The 17,303-nt window shown below is 40.3% G+C and overlaps 1 protein-coding gene and 1 non-coding gene across 18 annotated transcripts in view; both read left to right on the forward strand.

Moving 5' to 3' along the window:
- PUM1 (pumilio RNA binding family member 1) overlaps positions 1-17,303 on the forward strand; it is a 128,130-nt gene that overhangs the window by 104,645 nt on the left and 6,182 nt on the right. For 12 of the 17 annotated variants that reach the window (XM_007128473.4, XM_028487012.2, XM_007128478.4 and 9 more), the window contains 6 exons: positions 1,980-2,247; positions 3,584-3,713; positions 5,557-5,691; positions 9,709-9,846; positions 12,162-12,287; positions 13,476-13,597. In XM_007128473.4, coding sequence (XP_007128535.1) covers positions 1,980-2,247; positions 3,584-3,713; positions 5,557-5,691; positions 9,709-9,846; positions 12,162-12,287; positions 13,476-13,597 — 919 coding nt within the window. The remainder of the gene's footprint in view (positions 1-1,979; positions 2,248-3,583; positions 3,714-5,556; positions 5,692-9,708; positions 9,847-12,161; positions 12,288-13,475; positions 13,598-17,303) is intronic. The other 5 variants (XM_007128475.4, XM_028487018.2, XM_007128477.4 and 2 more) reach the window with 2 other exon arrangements.
- On the forward strand, positions 6,608-6,692 carry LOC112065357 (small nucleolar RNA SNORD103/SNORD85). Its single transcript, XR_002891984.1, has one exon. It is a non-coding gene; the product is annotated as a small nucleolar RNA SNORD103/SNORD85 (small nucleolar RNA).

Raw genomic sequence — 17,303 nt, forward strand, 5'->3', positions numbered from 1 at the left:
AACCACTTGCTATTATCACACTCTCCCAGTACCTGCTGACTTACCTGATTACCACCTCTTTGCCTGTTTGTCCCCTATCTCAAGCCAAGGTAGAAAGAATTGTTTTTGAAATGAAATAAAGAGCAGCCATATGGCTACTATTCTCTTTTCTTATAAACCTCCTCTCTCCTTTCCTTAAAGAAATGTTTTCCTTTGGATAAACAAATACGGAATTTTGACAAGAAAAACAATGTCCTTTAGAACAGGGTCGGCAGCCTATTAGGAACTGGGCTGCACCGCAGGAGGTGAGCGGTGGGCAAAGCGAGTGAAGAGTGAAGCTTCATCTGCCGCTCCCCATCCCTCCCCATCACTTGCATTACGGCCTGAACCATCCTGCCCGCCCCCCCATCCCCCCCCACCCTGGCCCCGTCCGTGGAAAAATTGTCTTCCACGAAACCTGTCCCTGGTACCAAAAAGGTTGGGGACCGCTGCTTTAGAACAAGAAAATTATATAACTGAGTCTGAAAATGAGTCTCGTGTAGTTGCAAGGGCAGTGACAGATTCTGGCCATGATAATTTTGGGTTTTGTATCTTTGGACAAGCATTTCACCTCTTCGGGCCTTAATTTTCTGTTACATAAATGGGAATTAAAAACTCCCTTTCCATAATGCCAGTGAGAATTTGATAGAAAGTGGATATGAAATACTTCTAGCATGGAGCCTGGCCTAGGACAAATCAAATGCTCAGCAAGTAGTTTTTATTTTTATTTATCTATTTAAACAAAATTTAACGTTGAGCCATTTCCTTTCGGTTCCACTGTTTTCATTGAGACCGAGACCTTTGAAACTGGGCCCTGGAATTCTGTGGAGGAATCCAAGCTGAGTATCTTTTTGTAGCTACCATTAAACTCCAGACCAGATGTTCATTAAAACTCTGTAGAAGTTAACAGGCAGTTCATGTTGGGTGACTTTTCTCATGGCTCCTGAATTGTTATTTACCTACACTCTTTGTGGTTTAACTGGTATTTCTTATCTACTTTGCAATGTAGGAATGGGGGAAGAAACAGAAAGAGGGCTTCACATCCTTTTTATAGTACAATCTAAAGTTTAAAAAGAAACCCTCTATTGTAAAAAAAAAAAATTGAAACTATATACTCATAATTTTTAAATTCTGTTTTATCTTTTGATAGGCATTTCAGTCTTACCTCTGTTTTATGTGTCTCGGATTCACAATGATTATTCCCTTGTCAGCAGTCAAAACGGCAATATCGGTAGCCTGAAAGTTGTTGCTACTGCAGTCACTTGAGGCTCTGTTCCAGTAGAAGGAGTTAGATGCTGCCCATTCCTGGTGAAGAACTGGGAAACCTTCCATTTCAAAGCACACGTCCTTTTTTTCTATCCCTTATGTCTAATCCCTGGCCTTGGTTGCCTTAGTGATTTTCAGACTTCTATTTAACGGCAAAACCATGCCTTCAGAGCTTTTTTGGGAGGTCCATTATATAGAACAAACTAATCTGGGTACCCTAAAAAACGAACAGATTTTTTTTTTTTTTAAGGGAGGGTTTCAGATGGGAGTGGGGATTATCCACTGATGGCAGGAAATCTCCACAGAGGTCAGAGTGGAAAACCATTGAAGTCCCTGTGCATTTTGTCTTTTCTGATCCTGGTGCTCAGGTGCTGGTTCACACAGAAGGACCTTTCCTGGTCATTTTATTTACTAAGGGCTACACTAACCATTGCTCCATTATTGATAGCAGTCTCCTATCAATGGTTAGTTAATAGCATTCCCCTCTCAATTTTTGTGCAAAAGTTTTCTTCCAGCTTGGTGAGTTTGTCTTTATGAAAGTTGTGGCACTAATAGAATTGAATCTTAACACGAAAGCAGCAGAATTGAAAAGAAATCAGAGGTGATGCAGGATTTCATGTATAGGATGCTTTTTCCTCTCTTGAACAGAGTTCGTTAAGAATGAGTCTTGAGTTCTCCTGTTCTGTAACCAACAGGAGGACTCACAAATGGCAGTGGAAGATACATCTCTGCTGCTCCAGGCGCTGAAGCCAAGTACCGCAGCGCGAGCAGCGCCTCCAGCCTCTTCAGCCCCAGCAGCACCCTTTTTTCCTCATCCCGTTTGCGATATGGAATGTCTGATGTCATGCCCTCTGGCAGGAGCAGGCTTTTGGAAGATTTTCGAAATAACCGGTATCCCAATTTACAACTGCGGGAGATTGCTGGGCATATAATGGAGTTTTCCCAAGACCAGCATGGGTCCAGGTGAGGACTTGGCTTTGCCACTTAAGGTAACGGAAATCTTCATGCCTTAAATTCCATGCTTCAGATAAGGTATACATTGAGTAAATTGCCATGTAATGATTGAAACAAAGTTTGCTTTTTAGTATGCTTCCTGTTACTTATTTCAGAGGGATGTGGCTATGAGAGTCACCAGATATACAAGTGATTGAGAATAGCCATTTAGTAATCTGGATCACATGCTGAAACAAACCTTTTTACCTTTCTGAAAGATTAGTCTGGTGTTCCTTTGTTCATGAGAACCTCCCAGAATGTCTGCAGTTTAAGAAATGCAGAAACACTAACACAAAGACATGTGTACACTTTTGCCACTTTAATCGCTATTAAGAATCTCACTCTCAAAGAGACAGTATTCAGATGCAAATTTGGATCTCTGGGCTCAGGAGTAAGGTGGTGCCACCGCTTTTCTTTGTTGTTCCATTCTGTAGAAGTGAGAGTCTGCACAGAGGTTCGAAGATGCTATTATAAAACACAGAATATAGCTTTGGTTACCCCTTCTCTGTTCCAATGGACTTCACAGAAAGCGACCCTGGTCCTCAGGAAAAAGCAGATTTATGGTGACATCATCCATCTTTCTCTCTCCCTTTCTCTTTCTTTCTCTCTGACAGTTCCACCAAAAGAACTCCCAAAGAACCTACCTCCTCTTTAAGTTCTGCCAGCTTGCTACTGGGCAAGGATTTCTCATATTTAGATCCTAAAGGCCAGGTTGGGAGAAGAACATGGTTTTTCTGATATAGTCACCTGAGCTAAAAAAGGCAAACTGAATAGCTACTACTTTAGAAAGACACTGCACATAGATGACAAGTGTTCCACATCATTAATAAATATGTACTGCTTCATATGAATGTGAGTTAAAGACTATAATAAGGACCTTAGGCTTTGAATTTATTGATGCTGGACTGGTTCCTAAAAGAAAAAAGTCCAGTAGAGTTCTCCCTGTGTTGTGCCTGCTTTCACCCTCTTCTCTCTTTTCCTGCCCCCCCTTTTCAGCTCCCCCTCAATCCCACACATAAATGCATGTCCTATTGTAATGAAGTATACTAAAATTTAAATATACTTCTAAAAGCTCAGTTAAATTAGGGGATACTTCACAATATAACTTTTTTTCCTTTTCAGTAATTCTTCAATTTGAAGTGAGCTCAAGTGATTTAAATAACACTATTGTGCGTGTGTGTATATGCACATGCACACACATACATTTAGTTTCAGAACTGACACATTATATAAATTGAGCTAATCTTTATATACTTTCCAAGTCTTCCTAAAATGCTGTGATTGCCCTTTTTACTATGTACTTCAGATTCATTCAGCTGAAACTTGAGCGTGCCACACCAGCTGAGCGCCAGCTTGTCTTCAATGAAATCCTCCAGGCCGCTTACCAGCTTATGGTGGATGTATTTGGAAATTACGTCATTCAGAAGTTCTTTGAAGTAAGCCTTTGTTCTTTCTATCCTTTGACTTTAGACAGTCTCCATAGCATTTTGATTTTCATTAGCTGTTTTTAGAATTGCAATTTCATTCCAGTCCTCAAAATGAAGCGTGAGTGGTCTTTTTGAAGCACATTTAAATGTTTCTCCAATTCATTAGCAGTAGTGTATCATTTAAATACCCAAGCAGATGATGCTAGTGTATTTTAGAAATGTGTTTGTAGGACCATTCTCCCCATTTCGGATCCTGCACAATATTTCTGATTGCTAAAATAGTTTCACTAAAAGTGTCATTTTTGGAGGAAAAATCCTTGTAAGATAATTTTAGCAGGACCACAGTAAAGTTCTGAAAATGATTTTTTAAAATGGATTCCTAGAGAATTATCTTTGAATACCAACTCTGGTGTTTTTCATCATAAACCACAGTCGTGAGGGTTGTTAAATGCTGCTTCTTGGGTGTTCCTTCAGCCTTGGTTCCTTATTGTTCCTTCATTAATGTGGATAATGTCCACTCTTGTTATCATTTTCCTGGGAAAGGATTAACGAGATTGTTGGATTAATGTCTGTTTCCTCTTCTAAACTAAAATGTCAGAAAGGCAGGGATTTTTTGCTAAATAACCATTGTAGCTGTGGTGTACTGGTATCAACAACCCCATTATAAATCCAGAAAGGAGTGAAACATTGAGATGAAACATCTGGTACAGGGGGAAAATGCTGCAACTCTGCACATTACCTGCCCCCCAACAAAAATTTGTAAACTTCTTACATCTTATTTTGTTTGGTTTGTGTGAAGATTAAAAAAATGGCTCACTCACAGCCTCTATCTTCCCAGCTTTTCTCATAAAGACCTAAGTTCTTTGACTCTGAATTCTCCAGCTACGGATTAAGAAATCAACCTAAACACGACTCTTGTAATTTTCACTTTCAAATGCTGTTTTACTGCCATTTTGTCACAGATATAAAAATAGAGAGATCTCCAGCTCCAGAGGTTAATGCAGCTAGGGGTGGCTGAATGAACGGTGGGTTATAGCAGTATGATTTTGGGACAAGCTAGAGAACTTCTCTGACTTAGAGAATGTCCCTGGACTTCAGTTCCCTTGTATGGAAAATGAGTGGGCTGGGCAGCCTTATTCATAAAGTCTCTTCCAGTCTCACATGCTATTCAAATGAAAATAAAAAGCCAGGGATGGAGAAACATTCTAGGAAGAGTTTTAACACTGTGCTGTCATACCCCTTGATTTTACTAACTTTCCCCCTATTCTGTTGACTTGTATAAATAGACATTATCAATTCTTATAGTAATATAGAACAGTGTATTCAGAGCAGTGTGCATGTGTGCTTTGGCTTAAACTTCATAGAGATGAAAGAAGAACTCGTTTTCAGCTTATGGCGTTCAGACAACTGAAGTGATGTAGATTTGTTGCAAGAAGTTCTTGAGTCTTCCCCAGACATTGTCTAAAGCCTTAATAAACAATGTCTTCCACATGTACTATTGTTTCAAGAATAAATGTAAATCCTCTTGGACATATAGGTATATTTAATAGTATTGATGAGTTAAGGGCAGCTTTGAGGAATTGCCTATTTGTTTAGCAGATACTAGTAGTGAAACTACTCCAGTTGGATACCTGAGAAGTTTTTTAACATTAAAAAGAGTTCCTCATAATCAGAGGCTGATGACCACTGGTTTGAAGAAACAAAGGCATTTTAAACAAAAGGTTTAGTTTATCATAGAATACAGGGCTAAAAGAGGTATGCCAATGGTTGATACAGAATAATGAATGCTTTGCTTTCTCTGGTTTCTTTCTTTCTACCTAAGTAATGGTGTTCACCCACACATTATGTCTAGTTTGGCAGCCTTGAACAGAAGCTGGCTTTGGCTGAACGGATTCGAGGCCATGTCCTGTCACTGGCACTGCAGATGTATGGCTGCCGTGTTATCCAGAAAGCTCTTGAGTTTATTCCCTCAGACCAGCAGGTAATTGTAAGTTTCCCCTTTAACTTTTCTCTTGGTGTTTGATGTTTCTTCATGGTACATGTAGTGAACCTTGTAAGTTTGTCAGTCTTTAGTTTTCTTTCACAGTTTTTCTTTGGTGCTTGTGGCTACCTTCTGTGCATGGCAGGCATGAACCGTGCAATTAATTTTGTAAGTTTATAGTGGATCAAGTGTCTTGTGTTAAAACCAGTGGTTTCAAACACTCTTCCCTTTGACCAGACCTTAGTCTTTAGTAGGTGTGATTTTAGAGGTGGGTTTTTTTGTTTGGCAAGAGTTGAAGCAGGTAAGGTTGTCCTTTTCTTCTACCTGAACTGACCACCTCAACAGACAAAACTTCTTTCCAACCCACCTTCCAGTTTTCTTCACTTGCACCCTCTTATTCATTCATTCTACCACTGTTTACTGAATGAGTTCGCCTGCCCACGGCAGGCACCTGGCCTGGAGCGTTGACCTGGTGCCCACTGTGTGCCACACGTCACCACAGAGATGGCCGAGACTGAGCCCTGCCCACGGAGCACGCGTGGGGAAGGGTGACGGGAAGCAGTGGTGAGACGTGAGAGCACGTGCCCGAGGCTTTGAGGGGAGGCTTTGCAGGAGGAGAAGTGTGGGCTACAGAGGAGTTAGGGAAAAAGGGACAGAAATCTGAACTGTTGGGTGCTGTGAGTGGGAGCTGGCACAGAAAGCACGTGAAGAGGCCGATGGCCTCAGAGCAGTCATGGAGCAGGTCCGACGGGCCCCACACCGACCACGGGGCCCGGGAAGCCTGACCAGTCCACAGGCAGGTGTGCCGCACTGTGTCTGCGCTGGGCAGTGCCGTGGGCCTTCAGGTGCTGCTGATCTGAACCCTCCGCCTTTGGGCTGTGAACTCACTCAGCCCTTCTCGATGGAGGGGATGGCCGTGGGGTCTGGCAATGATGAGCCACTTGCCCTCTCTGAGAACAAAGTTCAGTAATGAGAATCTTTGTTATGGACTCAAGTTCTGAGCCAGACGAGGCACCCACCACTTCCAGTTCAAAAGAAAACACAACAGAACACTGCGCTGGTGTCAGCAAAGGCAGTTGAAGGCTGGGGAGTCCAAAGTCCTTAAGCCGTGAGACTCAGATAGGCATGTCGAGACGCTGGTGAAGGCAGAGGGAATGTTGGAGACACACGGCAGGTTGGGAGTTCATTCATTTAGTGCCAGTACTGGAGATACAGCAGTAATAGGGGTGCTGTGTGTGAGTAATTAGAAGCAGGGGTGAAGCTACTAGTTTGTTTTCTTTTAATGTTCAGATCATTGTCAGTTTTAATTTTCCCTGGGATGTTCAGGGATGAAAATTTGATGGCTGAATCTTTCCTCTTTAATTTTCTCGTTTGATTTGAATATGGAACTTTTTTTCCTCTCTTGACCATAATGCCCGCTTACTGAAAGCAAGCAGGAAATTATGGTTTCCCAGGTATTTTCCCCATCTTTGCCCTCTCCCAGGATTATGATAAATTGTTGATTTTGTCTCCAGCTTTTCAGATATTACTTTTTTTTTTGGTTTTCTGATCCAATGGCTACATTGTAGTAGTTTTTTTACCCCCCTTTCCTTTCCCCCTGGCAATTGTTCTTTCTACCTGCTATTCCTGCATATCTTTTCCTGGTCTGGTTTCTCTGTGATTCTTGTTCTGGGTCTAAACTACTGTTCTGGCTATGGATAATTTACTCTTTTCCAGATGTAAGTGTATTTTAGCTGAAATAAACTCATCTCCAGTGGAGTTCTTACCTCTTTGGGCTCAAGAAAATATTCAGGGAAGCCCCTTCCCCTTCATTTTGATTATTAGAAGTGTCCCTTCTGTTTATCTTTATATAGGCGTCCTTCTCTATTTATCATTCCCATAATTATGTTTCCGTAATAAATTATTCTTTTCTGACATTTGATTAATTGCTTCAGGAAACTTTTCTGAGTCTCTTGTGTTTTGCTTGTTTAGTCCCTGGCGTTGTAGTCTTGAATTTCTTTAATTAGAAAATCGTTTAGTTGCTTTGACATGTTTAACATCTCAGGGATTTAAGACATTGCGTTCACAAATGTCACCATTATGAACTGGCTTGTAGTCTTCTACCATAAATATGGAGTCAGCACAGTGGAACTAATATATAGAGATTGTATATAGCAAGGAAATTGGGCAGCGAGTACCAGGGCCCAGCCGTGGTACAGGTATTCAGCTTAAGGATGCCTGAGACCTGAGGCAGCAAGTTTGGGGATGGGGTCCAGTCAAAATCCCAATGCACCTCAGCGCGCGCGCGCACACGCACACACACACACGCACACACACACACACACACACACACACACACAGAGTCACTTACTCATTGTCTGGCCTCTTTTTAAAAAAATTATTTTATTTATTTATTTTTTAAAGTGTATTTATTTTTGGCTGCGTTGGGTGTTCACTGCTGCACACGGGCTTTCTCTAATTGTGGCGAGCGGGGGCTACTCTTCTTTGCGGTGTGCGGGCTTCTCATTGCAGTGGCTTCTCGTTTCAGAGCACGGGCTCTAGGTGCGTGGGCTTCAGTAGTTGTGGCTCGCGGGCTCTAGAGCTCAGGCTCAGTAGTTGTGGCTCGCAGGCTCTAGAGCTCAGTCTCAGTAGTTGTGGCTCGCGGGCTCTAGAGCTCAGGCTCAGTAGTTGTGGCGCACAGGCTTATTTGCTCCGCGGCATGTGGGATCTTCCCAGACCAGGGCTCAAGCCCATGTCCTCTGCATTGGCAGGCAGATTCTTAACCACTGCGCCACCAGGAAAGTCCCTGGTCTTCTGTATTTTCCCGAGTTTGGACACTTTTCATTAACTGAGAGTATTGCCCCAGCTGACGTTGCAGTCAGTCTGGCCTGGTGGGAGGATCATTTTGGAGCCACAGACCAGGCTAGAATTCTGATTCAGTCACTGTCTGTAGTTTTAATACATTACTTAACCCCTCTCAGACTCAATATCTTCATATATTCACATATATGGGTGGAGGAAGGTGTGCAGGGTAATATTTGACAGGTGGTTTGCTGACATGGTCTGTTTTGCCACACACAGGAATCAGATTGCTTGGGTTTGAATCGGAGCAAGTCTAGGTCTGTGATTTTTAACAAGTCAGCTGACTTGTCTGTGCCTTGATTTCCTCATCTGTAATAGTGTCCACTGCATAGGATTGTGAGGCAGATTGTGAGTCAAAGCATGTTAAGCACTTAGAGGTCTGCTTAGCCTAGAGTAAGCTCTAGATTAACTACTATCATTTTTAGTAATATGTACTTTACAGGGTTCTCATGGTGAAAACATGATGAATTGTGTGTGAACTTCTCTAATATAGTGTAGTTGATTTGATATCAGCTCATTTATAATTTGAAGATGACTGCACTTTTTTGGTAACTCCCAGAGAGGTCTTTGGCAAGTTAGAGAACTTTTCTTAAGACTGGTTATTATTGGGCTCCCCTGGTGGCACAGTGGTTAAGAATCCGCCTGCCAATGCAGGAGACACGGGTTCGAGCCCTGGTCTGGGAAGATCCCACATGCCGTGGAGCAACTAAGCCCACGCGCCACAACTACTGAGCCTGAGCTCTAGAGCCCGCGAGCCACAACTACTGAAGCCCGTGTGCCTGGAGCCTGTGCTCCACAACAAAAGAAGCCACTGCAATGAGAAACCCGCATACCGCAACGAAGAGTAGCCCCCCCATCCCCGCAACTAGGAAAAGCCCCCGTGCAACAACAAAGACCCAGTCAGCCAAAAATAAATGAATAAATAAATTTTTTTAAAAAGAGAAAAGAATCAAAATAAAATAAAATAAAGACTGGTTATTACTATAGGAAGTTTGTTAACAGGTGGAAAAACTCCAGTCTTTGTTTGTTACCAGGTTGTCAGAGTGCCACAGCTTAGTTGTCCCACTTTCATCGTCATGGATTCCCTGCTCAGTGTTTTTGTGTTTGGTGAGGAGAACGTTGACCCTCCAGGTGTTTGCTCTCTGTGATTCTGGTGGTGCTTTATTTCCTTGTCTCCAATAGAATGAGATGGTTCGGGAACTAGATGGCCATGTCCTGAAGTGTGTGAAAGACCAGAATGGCAATCACGTGGTTCAGAAATGCATTGAATGTGTGCAACCCCAATCTTTGCAGTTTATCATCGATGCGTTTAAGGGACAGGTAAGTGCCTTAGGAAAGAAATAAGGGAAACAAGTTGATGGATGTTTCCATTGTGAGCAGAGAACAGGATGGGGTTTGTGGAGTGTTCTAAAGGGCTTAGTGTACTTTAGACTGCAGTAAGTAGCAGTCCTGTTCAGTGGGGTCAGGTATCTAGCTCTGTGCACCCAAGGTTCTTCCCTTAATTGTCCGTGGGTCTTCTCTCCATCATTAATGCAGATATCCGCTCATGTCAGGATGAGGTACTGTCATCAGATATTTGAAGAATAAATTTTTTCCTTTGGTTAAGTACTATTTATCTTGATATTTAAAAGTTTTTATCATGTTTTAAAATTTAGGTCATTTACAGAACTAATCTTACAGGTTATGTGTCACTATGTCTTTAAAATAACAAGGTGCTTCTTAATTTTGGGGGGTGTTGGGTGGGGCAGTGATCAGGTTGGTTTGAACTCTGTTAAGTGGCACACAACCAGAGATAGCTTCCAGTTTCTCCTATTTACTTATATATTGTAAGGACTAGTGTGCTTTTAGCGCCAGCTTCCAAGCAGAGTTGATATTTTGTCATACCCTAGTTTTTCCAGAATTGCCCCTTAATTGGCTATTATAATTAATTTCTTTTGCCAAAAAACAACCTTCTCCCAGTCTTCTAAGCTAGGTGGGACAAGAGAGTAAAATACATCTTTTTGGGTGTGTGAAATTGTTTTTGTTTTTGAAAAGGGAAAAATTGGAAATACCAAATAGATTTTCAAGTGTAGTTATGGGTAACTGCTAAAGCCTAGATTGAAATGGGATTTTAGAATTGTTTAGGTTTTGGGGTTTGCTCACTTAAACTTCAGTGGTTAAGTAGATTACAGACACTAACTTGAGGGTTATTGGGATTTTCTGAGTTAATAAATGAAAGAGTAGATCTGTTTATCTTTACATTTTTTGTGTGTGTGTGTGAAATGTACAAGAAAGTAAAAGGATTAAGCCACCGAATGGGAGAGAATATTTTCAAGATGGAAAATGCCAAAGAATTGATAACCAGAATATATAAAGAACTCCTGAAATCAAGGAGAGCAATACAAATTAATGCAAAAATGGGCCTAAAGCCTGAATAGACAGAAGAAACCACAAATTGCTTGTAGACATATGAAAAAATAAATTCCATTAGTAATCAGGAAAATGCAAAATAAGACCACAGATAGTAGACCATTTTCTTTCTTTTCTCTCTCTCTTTTTTTTGGCCGTGCCACGTGGCTTGTGGGATCTCGGTTTCCCAACCAGGGATTGAAACCTGTGCCCCCGCTTCAGTGGAAGCGTGGAGTGTTAACCATTGGACCCCCAGAGAAGTCCCGTAGACCATTTTCTACCATTGGTTGCTATGTACTGGCAGGGATGTGAGATCTGGATACACTGCTGGTGGGAATAGACCCATTTTGGAAAATAGTATCTTTTAAAGTTGAACATTTATATTTCTTGCGATCTAGCACTCGTGGCCTAGGTATATACCTGATGAAATGTTTGGTCATGTACACCATGAGATGTATTTAGACATGTTTAAAGCAGCATTATTCTCCTAATAGGAAAAGACTAAATAAACCAGACGTCCATCAGGAGAGGATTGGAACCCCCCAAAAAAACAAACCACATACTTTCCCAACATTATACTATACAGATATACAGAATAAACGATAGAAGCCCACAGTATTATAAGTAAATATTTGAAACATAATGTTGAGTGAAATAAGTCAAGTTGTTCTAGACTGTGAGTGTTTAGCGTTTTTATAAAGCTAAAATTCAGAACATTACGGTGTAGTTATGTGAAAGCATTCAGGCTTTGATCCCAGCCCTTCTTTTTTCTGTTCTTAAACCCATTCTTTGACACTGTGGACTCTTAACTAAGTGTGTTTTCTATGACCTTGAGCAATTCTCTGTTCCTTTCTAAATAAGCTTTTTCTCAATAAGGTCCTTCTTAGCTCTGAATTTATGTACATCTATGAATTCCTAGAATGGGTTTAAGAAATGAGTTTATCCTCACACATACGTGCTCACCTTATTGTACGTAGAGAGAACTTAAATGCCATACTTATAATTTGGGCTTTGGAGTCAGAGTAGGAAATAAAATCCTGGCTCTGTCATTTATTACCTATATGACTGTAGGCACATTATGTAAACTTCTAGGCGCTTCAGTTTTCTTATCTATATACTGAGAATAGTCATGATTATCTCTCACGGTCATTGGGAAGATTAATGGGATAATGTATGTAAACAATACTGAAGCACTGAAAGTGGCAACTGTTATTTTTGGCTTTCTTGTTTGTGTTGGTCTGCCCTAGGTGTTTGCTTTGTCCACACATCCTTACGGCTGCCGAGTGATTCAGAGGATCCTGGAGCACTGTCTCCCTGACCAGACACTCCCTATTTTAGAGGAGCTTCACCAGCACACAGAGCAACTTGTACAGGTAGTGGAGTTGCCAGTAGAGTAACTGCAAACACCTGTGGGCTTTTGTGTTTTCTCAGCACAGGTATCTGTTCCAGAAGAGGTTAATGTGCTTAAAATGCCCATTGAAGCTCTGGGCAAGTTTTCATTTGCACCAGCCTGGTTCGTGTTTTATGAATAGGGGTAATGAGTAAAACCCTAGCCTTGGAGTTGAGATCTGCCTCTGATTCATCAAGAGATCTGCCAAGAACTGTCAAAAGCCAGAACTCTGTCATGGATTAAGCTAGCTGTGGCCACGTAGGCAGGCCATTTCGTCTATCAGTTTCATCTTTGCAAATGAACTAAGTGGATTAGTTGATTTCTTCTTTCTAGTTTTGGTACTTTGTCTTGCTTCTACTAAAATTGTCTCCCATATCATACTATTTGAACGCTTTCTACATAGTGTATGTGGTTCTGAAGCAATTTTTGGGGCAGTGTTTGTTGCTTGTTTTGGTGAGAGATGTGAGATTATAAGTGTATTAAATATTCATTGTAGAAAACATTGAAAGTACAGAAAGTAGCAGCAGAACAGAAGAAACCACCCATAACCCTGCTGTCCAGAAGCAGGCACATTTGGCATAGGCGCGTCTTAAAAAGCATTATATGTGCACTTTTAATTTTTTACATCTTACAAATAAATGTTTCTGCCTTTGGAATTCCTTGCTCACACACACTTACTCTTTCAAAGCATCTTTCACTTTAGATGAGTATCTCCATTGTGTGCTTGTAATGTCATTTAATTAGGTGTTGTGAGTATTTCCAGTTTTTCTTTGTTAAAGACAGGTGCACAGACCCATTTGTGTATTTCTGTTAGAGAGAAAAATAGCTCTTTATTCCCACCTACTTTCTCTTCTTTTTTAATTTTTTTAAAATGAGAAGAGGCCTACATTTTTGTGTATAGTACTTTATGAAGACCCTGACTAGGACCTTTGGGCATAAATAGATACATAGAAACATTCCATTGTCTAGTAATAATGTGTTCCTGTTTTGTAATGACAGGGAAAAATTGTCACTACCTATCCATTTAAAAAATTCTTATGTGTTCATTAGTGTTCAGGTAAGCCATCATGGTCTTACAGGAAGATAGGTGTTGATTAGATATAAGGATTAAAGTAACGTAGAGCCTGTTTATATATAAATTTAAAATTTTCTCTTGTTGTTTCTCAAATAGGATCAATACGGAAATTATGTAATCCAGCATGTATTGGAGCATGGTCGTCCTGAGGATAAAAGTAAAATTGTAGCAGAAATTCGAGGGAATGTACTTGTATTGAGTCAGCACAAATTTGCAAGGTATGTGCTTTGAATTACTCAGACTATTTTCCAGAAGAGATGATTAAATAGTATTTCAGCTCTAGAGAAATTTTCATACTTTTTTTGTTTTAATGTTTATTTTCCTCAAAGTATACATAGCTAAAAAAGTCAAAGAGTTCTGCTACAAAGTATGAAACATAAGACATCTCTTAGAGGGCTCCTCACTCCCCCAGAGTTCGCCACTTTGAAATTTGGGGAATATGTTTCTAAAGCATATGCATTTTGTACTTTGGTAAACTGGGTATTTTAGTAACTTACTTGTTTGGAATTGTGAAATGTTCTTTACTCAGTTTCCTCTTTGATACCTGAATTAAGGGGCAGGTGACCATATCTATATATAGGCCTTAGTATTTTTAAAAATCTCTTTTCAGTCTTTATATCATACCAGCCCAAGAATAAAATGTACTAGTTATTCCCAGGTTGTGAAAGATGTCTTAGGTAACTTATAAGTGGCAGAGGTTGGAGAAGAAATTATTGCTTCCCTGGTGGTCCAGTGACTAAGACTCTGCGCTCCCAAAGCAGGGGGCCCGGGTTCGATCCCTGCTCAGGGAACTAGATCCCACATGCTTCAGCTAAGAGTTCGCATGCCACAAGTATAAAGATCCCGCATGCTGCAACTAAGACCAGGTGCAGCCAAATGAATGAATGAATGAATGGCCCTCCAGCGGCTTAGTGGTATGATATTCTGAGTAGAGTCTGTATATCCTATCATACACATAACATAGTATTCTGTATTTTTGGAATATTTTTCTTCTCTAGTTTTTAAAATGAATTGCACCTAAGACCAGGTGCAGCCAAATGAATGAATGAATGAATGAATGGCCCTCCAGCGGCTTAGTGGTATGATATTCTGAGTAGAGTCTGTATATCCTATCATACACATAACATAGTATTCTGTATTTTTGGAATATTTTTCTTCTCTAGTTTTTAAAATGAATTGCAAGGCAGGTGTAACTCATACAACCTTGATGTTTTTAAATTGTTCACTTTTAATTTGTGAAATCTTATAACATTACAGCATGGAAAATAGAGAAAAGAAATAAAAGCACCCACAGATCCAGTGTCTCAACAGCCTAAGCACATCAGGGTCATCTCTTAGACCTTGTATTGCTTTTTTGGGACTTTTGCCAGGATTAGGGAAATAGGGGACAGAATCTCTTAGTTCTTTTTTTGGGGTCGCTGTCCTATTTACTTTCTTGTTCATTGTATTTAATATCTCACTCTTGGATATAGTGTTAAGTATTAATATTATAATAGAGTTGTGGTCTGATAATGACCGAGTAGCTACTTTGGGCCCAATCCTCTCACAGATAACAACTAATAAATTGTTGACAAAATGCCCAAAACTACCTCAAGACATTAGAGAGCAGGGAGATAACCAGAGAGGAGTAGGGGAGGTTGTTGATACTTGGAAGAAGGTTAATTGCACTGGGGAAATTTCCCCATCCTCCTCCCCCTCCTTGTTTTGGGGAGGGGGAGATACATAATTGACATGTAATAACATTGTGCACGTTCAAGATGTACAACGTGTTGGTTTGATACATTTATATGTTGTAATATTCCTACAGTAGCATTAGCTGTTATGTCACATAATTATCATTTTTATGTTGAGAACCATTAAGGATCTAGCCTGTTAGCAACTTAGAAATTTATAATACGGTATTGACTATAATTAGGAAAGTTACAAAATGATGACCATGGGAGTGACAAAATGACAGGGGAGAAATCCTGGAAAGGAAGAGAACCAGGGAGGAGGAGGAACCCTAAATTTAAACTTTCTAAATATCTGGTTGACTCCTGAACCTCATTTGTATAGGACAAACTCGAGGCAACCCAACTAAGGCTAAAAGAATTGAACTGAGGTTTCATCTGCTGCCTACTGCATGGGAGAATTTTGCAGTTTTTGTTCAGCCAAGTTAACTGCATACAAAAAAAGGGAGGGGTGAAGGAGTAACACTCTTAGGAGGAATATGACAGAACTGTTTATACAGTGCATCATTTGCCATGTCTAGATAACAGGAATATGTGGCCTATACTCAAGAAAAAAGAAAAAAATAGAAAAAACCCCTATGAATAGTTTTATACCACCCAGATGTTGGAGTTAGCAGAGCGGGATTATAAAGCATTTTATAAAGTTATTATATTTTGAAGTAATTAGTATTTAAAATACTATATTTTAAAGTATTTAAAGTATTACAAAGTATTTTAATTATACCCAAGGATATAAAGGAAAATATGCTTGTAATGAAATGAAAAGATAAATGTTAGTAGAGAATTAGAAGCTTTATTATAGAAAGAATAACAGGGAAATTATAAGAGTAGAATAATATAACATCTGAAATAAAATTCACTGTATGGCTTCAACAGTAAATTAGAGATAACAGAAGAAGGAGCCAGTAAATTTGAAAATCAAATAGTAGAAACAAATCAGATTAGTTGACCTTATGACATTTTGGATGTTAATACGGAACACAAAGTACATTCTTCATTGACTTTGAGTGCATAGGCGTGTGCATATACACGTAACTGAAGATGTATTGCTCATAATTAATTCTGACACTTACTATTCTGTTTCATTAAAAAAAAAAAAACAGTCTCAGACCACTAAGTTGATTTCCTCAGCCATAAATGGGTTGGGAACCACCGTTTCAGAAACGCTAGAGTAGACTTTAAAGACTGGAACAATATGGATTGTGTGTTAAGGTGGAAGGAAGCCTTTGGCCAAGTGGGATCCTGATCAGTGATCCTACCAAGTGGTGGTAGCTGATCTACCTGCTCACTTTCGTGGAAGACAGGTCACTGCTGAGGATTCAGTCCTCCACCCAGAAGAATGTGTGTCCTGTCTGCAACCTAGTTTAGTAGAAAATCCTATTCTAATCCTGACCACTTTGTAGGGGAAGCAGGCCTCGGGTGGATGAAGGTACAACCCAGCCAGGCAGTTCTAAAAAGTGATGAGTTCTTTGCCTGAACATTTGGAGATCGTGACTGGCTTTGTGCTACTGAACCAGCTCAGTAATGTCTTAACTCCCTTTTCTGCTAAGGGAGAAGGCGGTGGCTGTTAGGAGATTCACTTCCACATGCCACACCTTCAGCTCGTGCTAGAATTGCATAGTATTGTGGAAGGAAGGTGGGGGTAAAAGTTTTCCCATATTGCTGCTGTATCAGAAGGGAGAGGCTGTTGTCTTAATTAAACCTGATTGATTATCAGATTTGATTTACCCTGTGTATCTTAAGAAGGAAGATCGGGAAAATACCTGGTAGGATGGTAGTTCTTGGACGTTTTTAGCTTGAGAATTTTGTTTTCTAAATAAAAGCATGCTAATAATAAATACTCAGTACGCTAACCCAGGTAACATGGAGGGGGTCCTTTCAGAGCTCCATGGAAGCAACACCCTCTTATGGTTTAAAAACCTCTGGAATAGGGACTTGTTCTGGTGATGGTTATTTGTGATGACTTCAATTATTGAGGGGGCTGGCCTTTGAAAGAAGGAGTAAGACACTATCTCTGTGTTTTTGGTGCTTCTGGAGTGGGTATACACATCCTTTTTTCAGCCCTTGAAGGCAGAATTAAGACAAATGGGTGAAATTTCAGGGAAGCATATTTTATTTCAGTATGTAAAGAATGTTTAACAAAGCCGTTCACTCGTATGGTAGGATGCCCTAGAATCACTTCCAGATCACTGGA

This window comes from Physeter macrocephalus, chromosome 3 (assembly GCF_002837175.3).
Source record: "Physeter macrocephalus isolate SW-GA chromosome 3, ASM283717v5, whole genome shotgun sequence".
NCBI lineage: Eukaryota > Metazoa > Chordata > Mammalia > Artiodactyla > Physeteridae > Physeter > Physeter macrocephalus.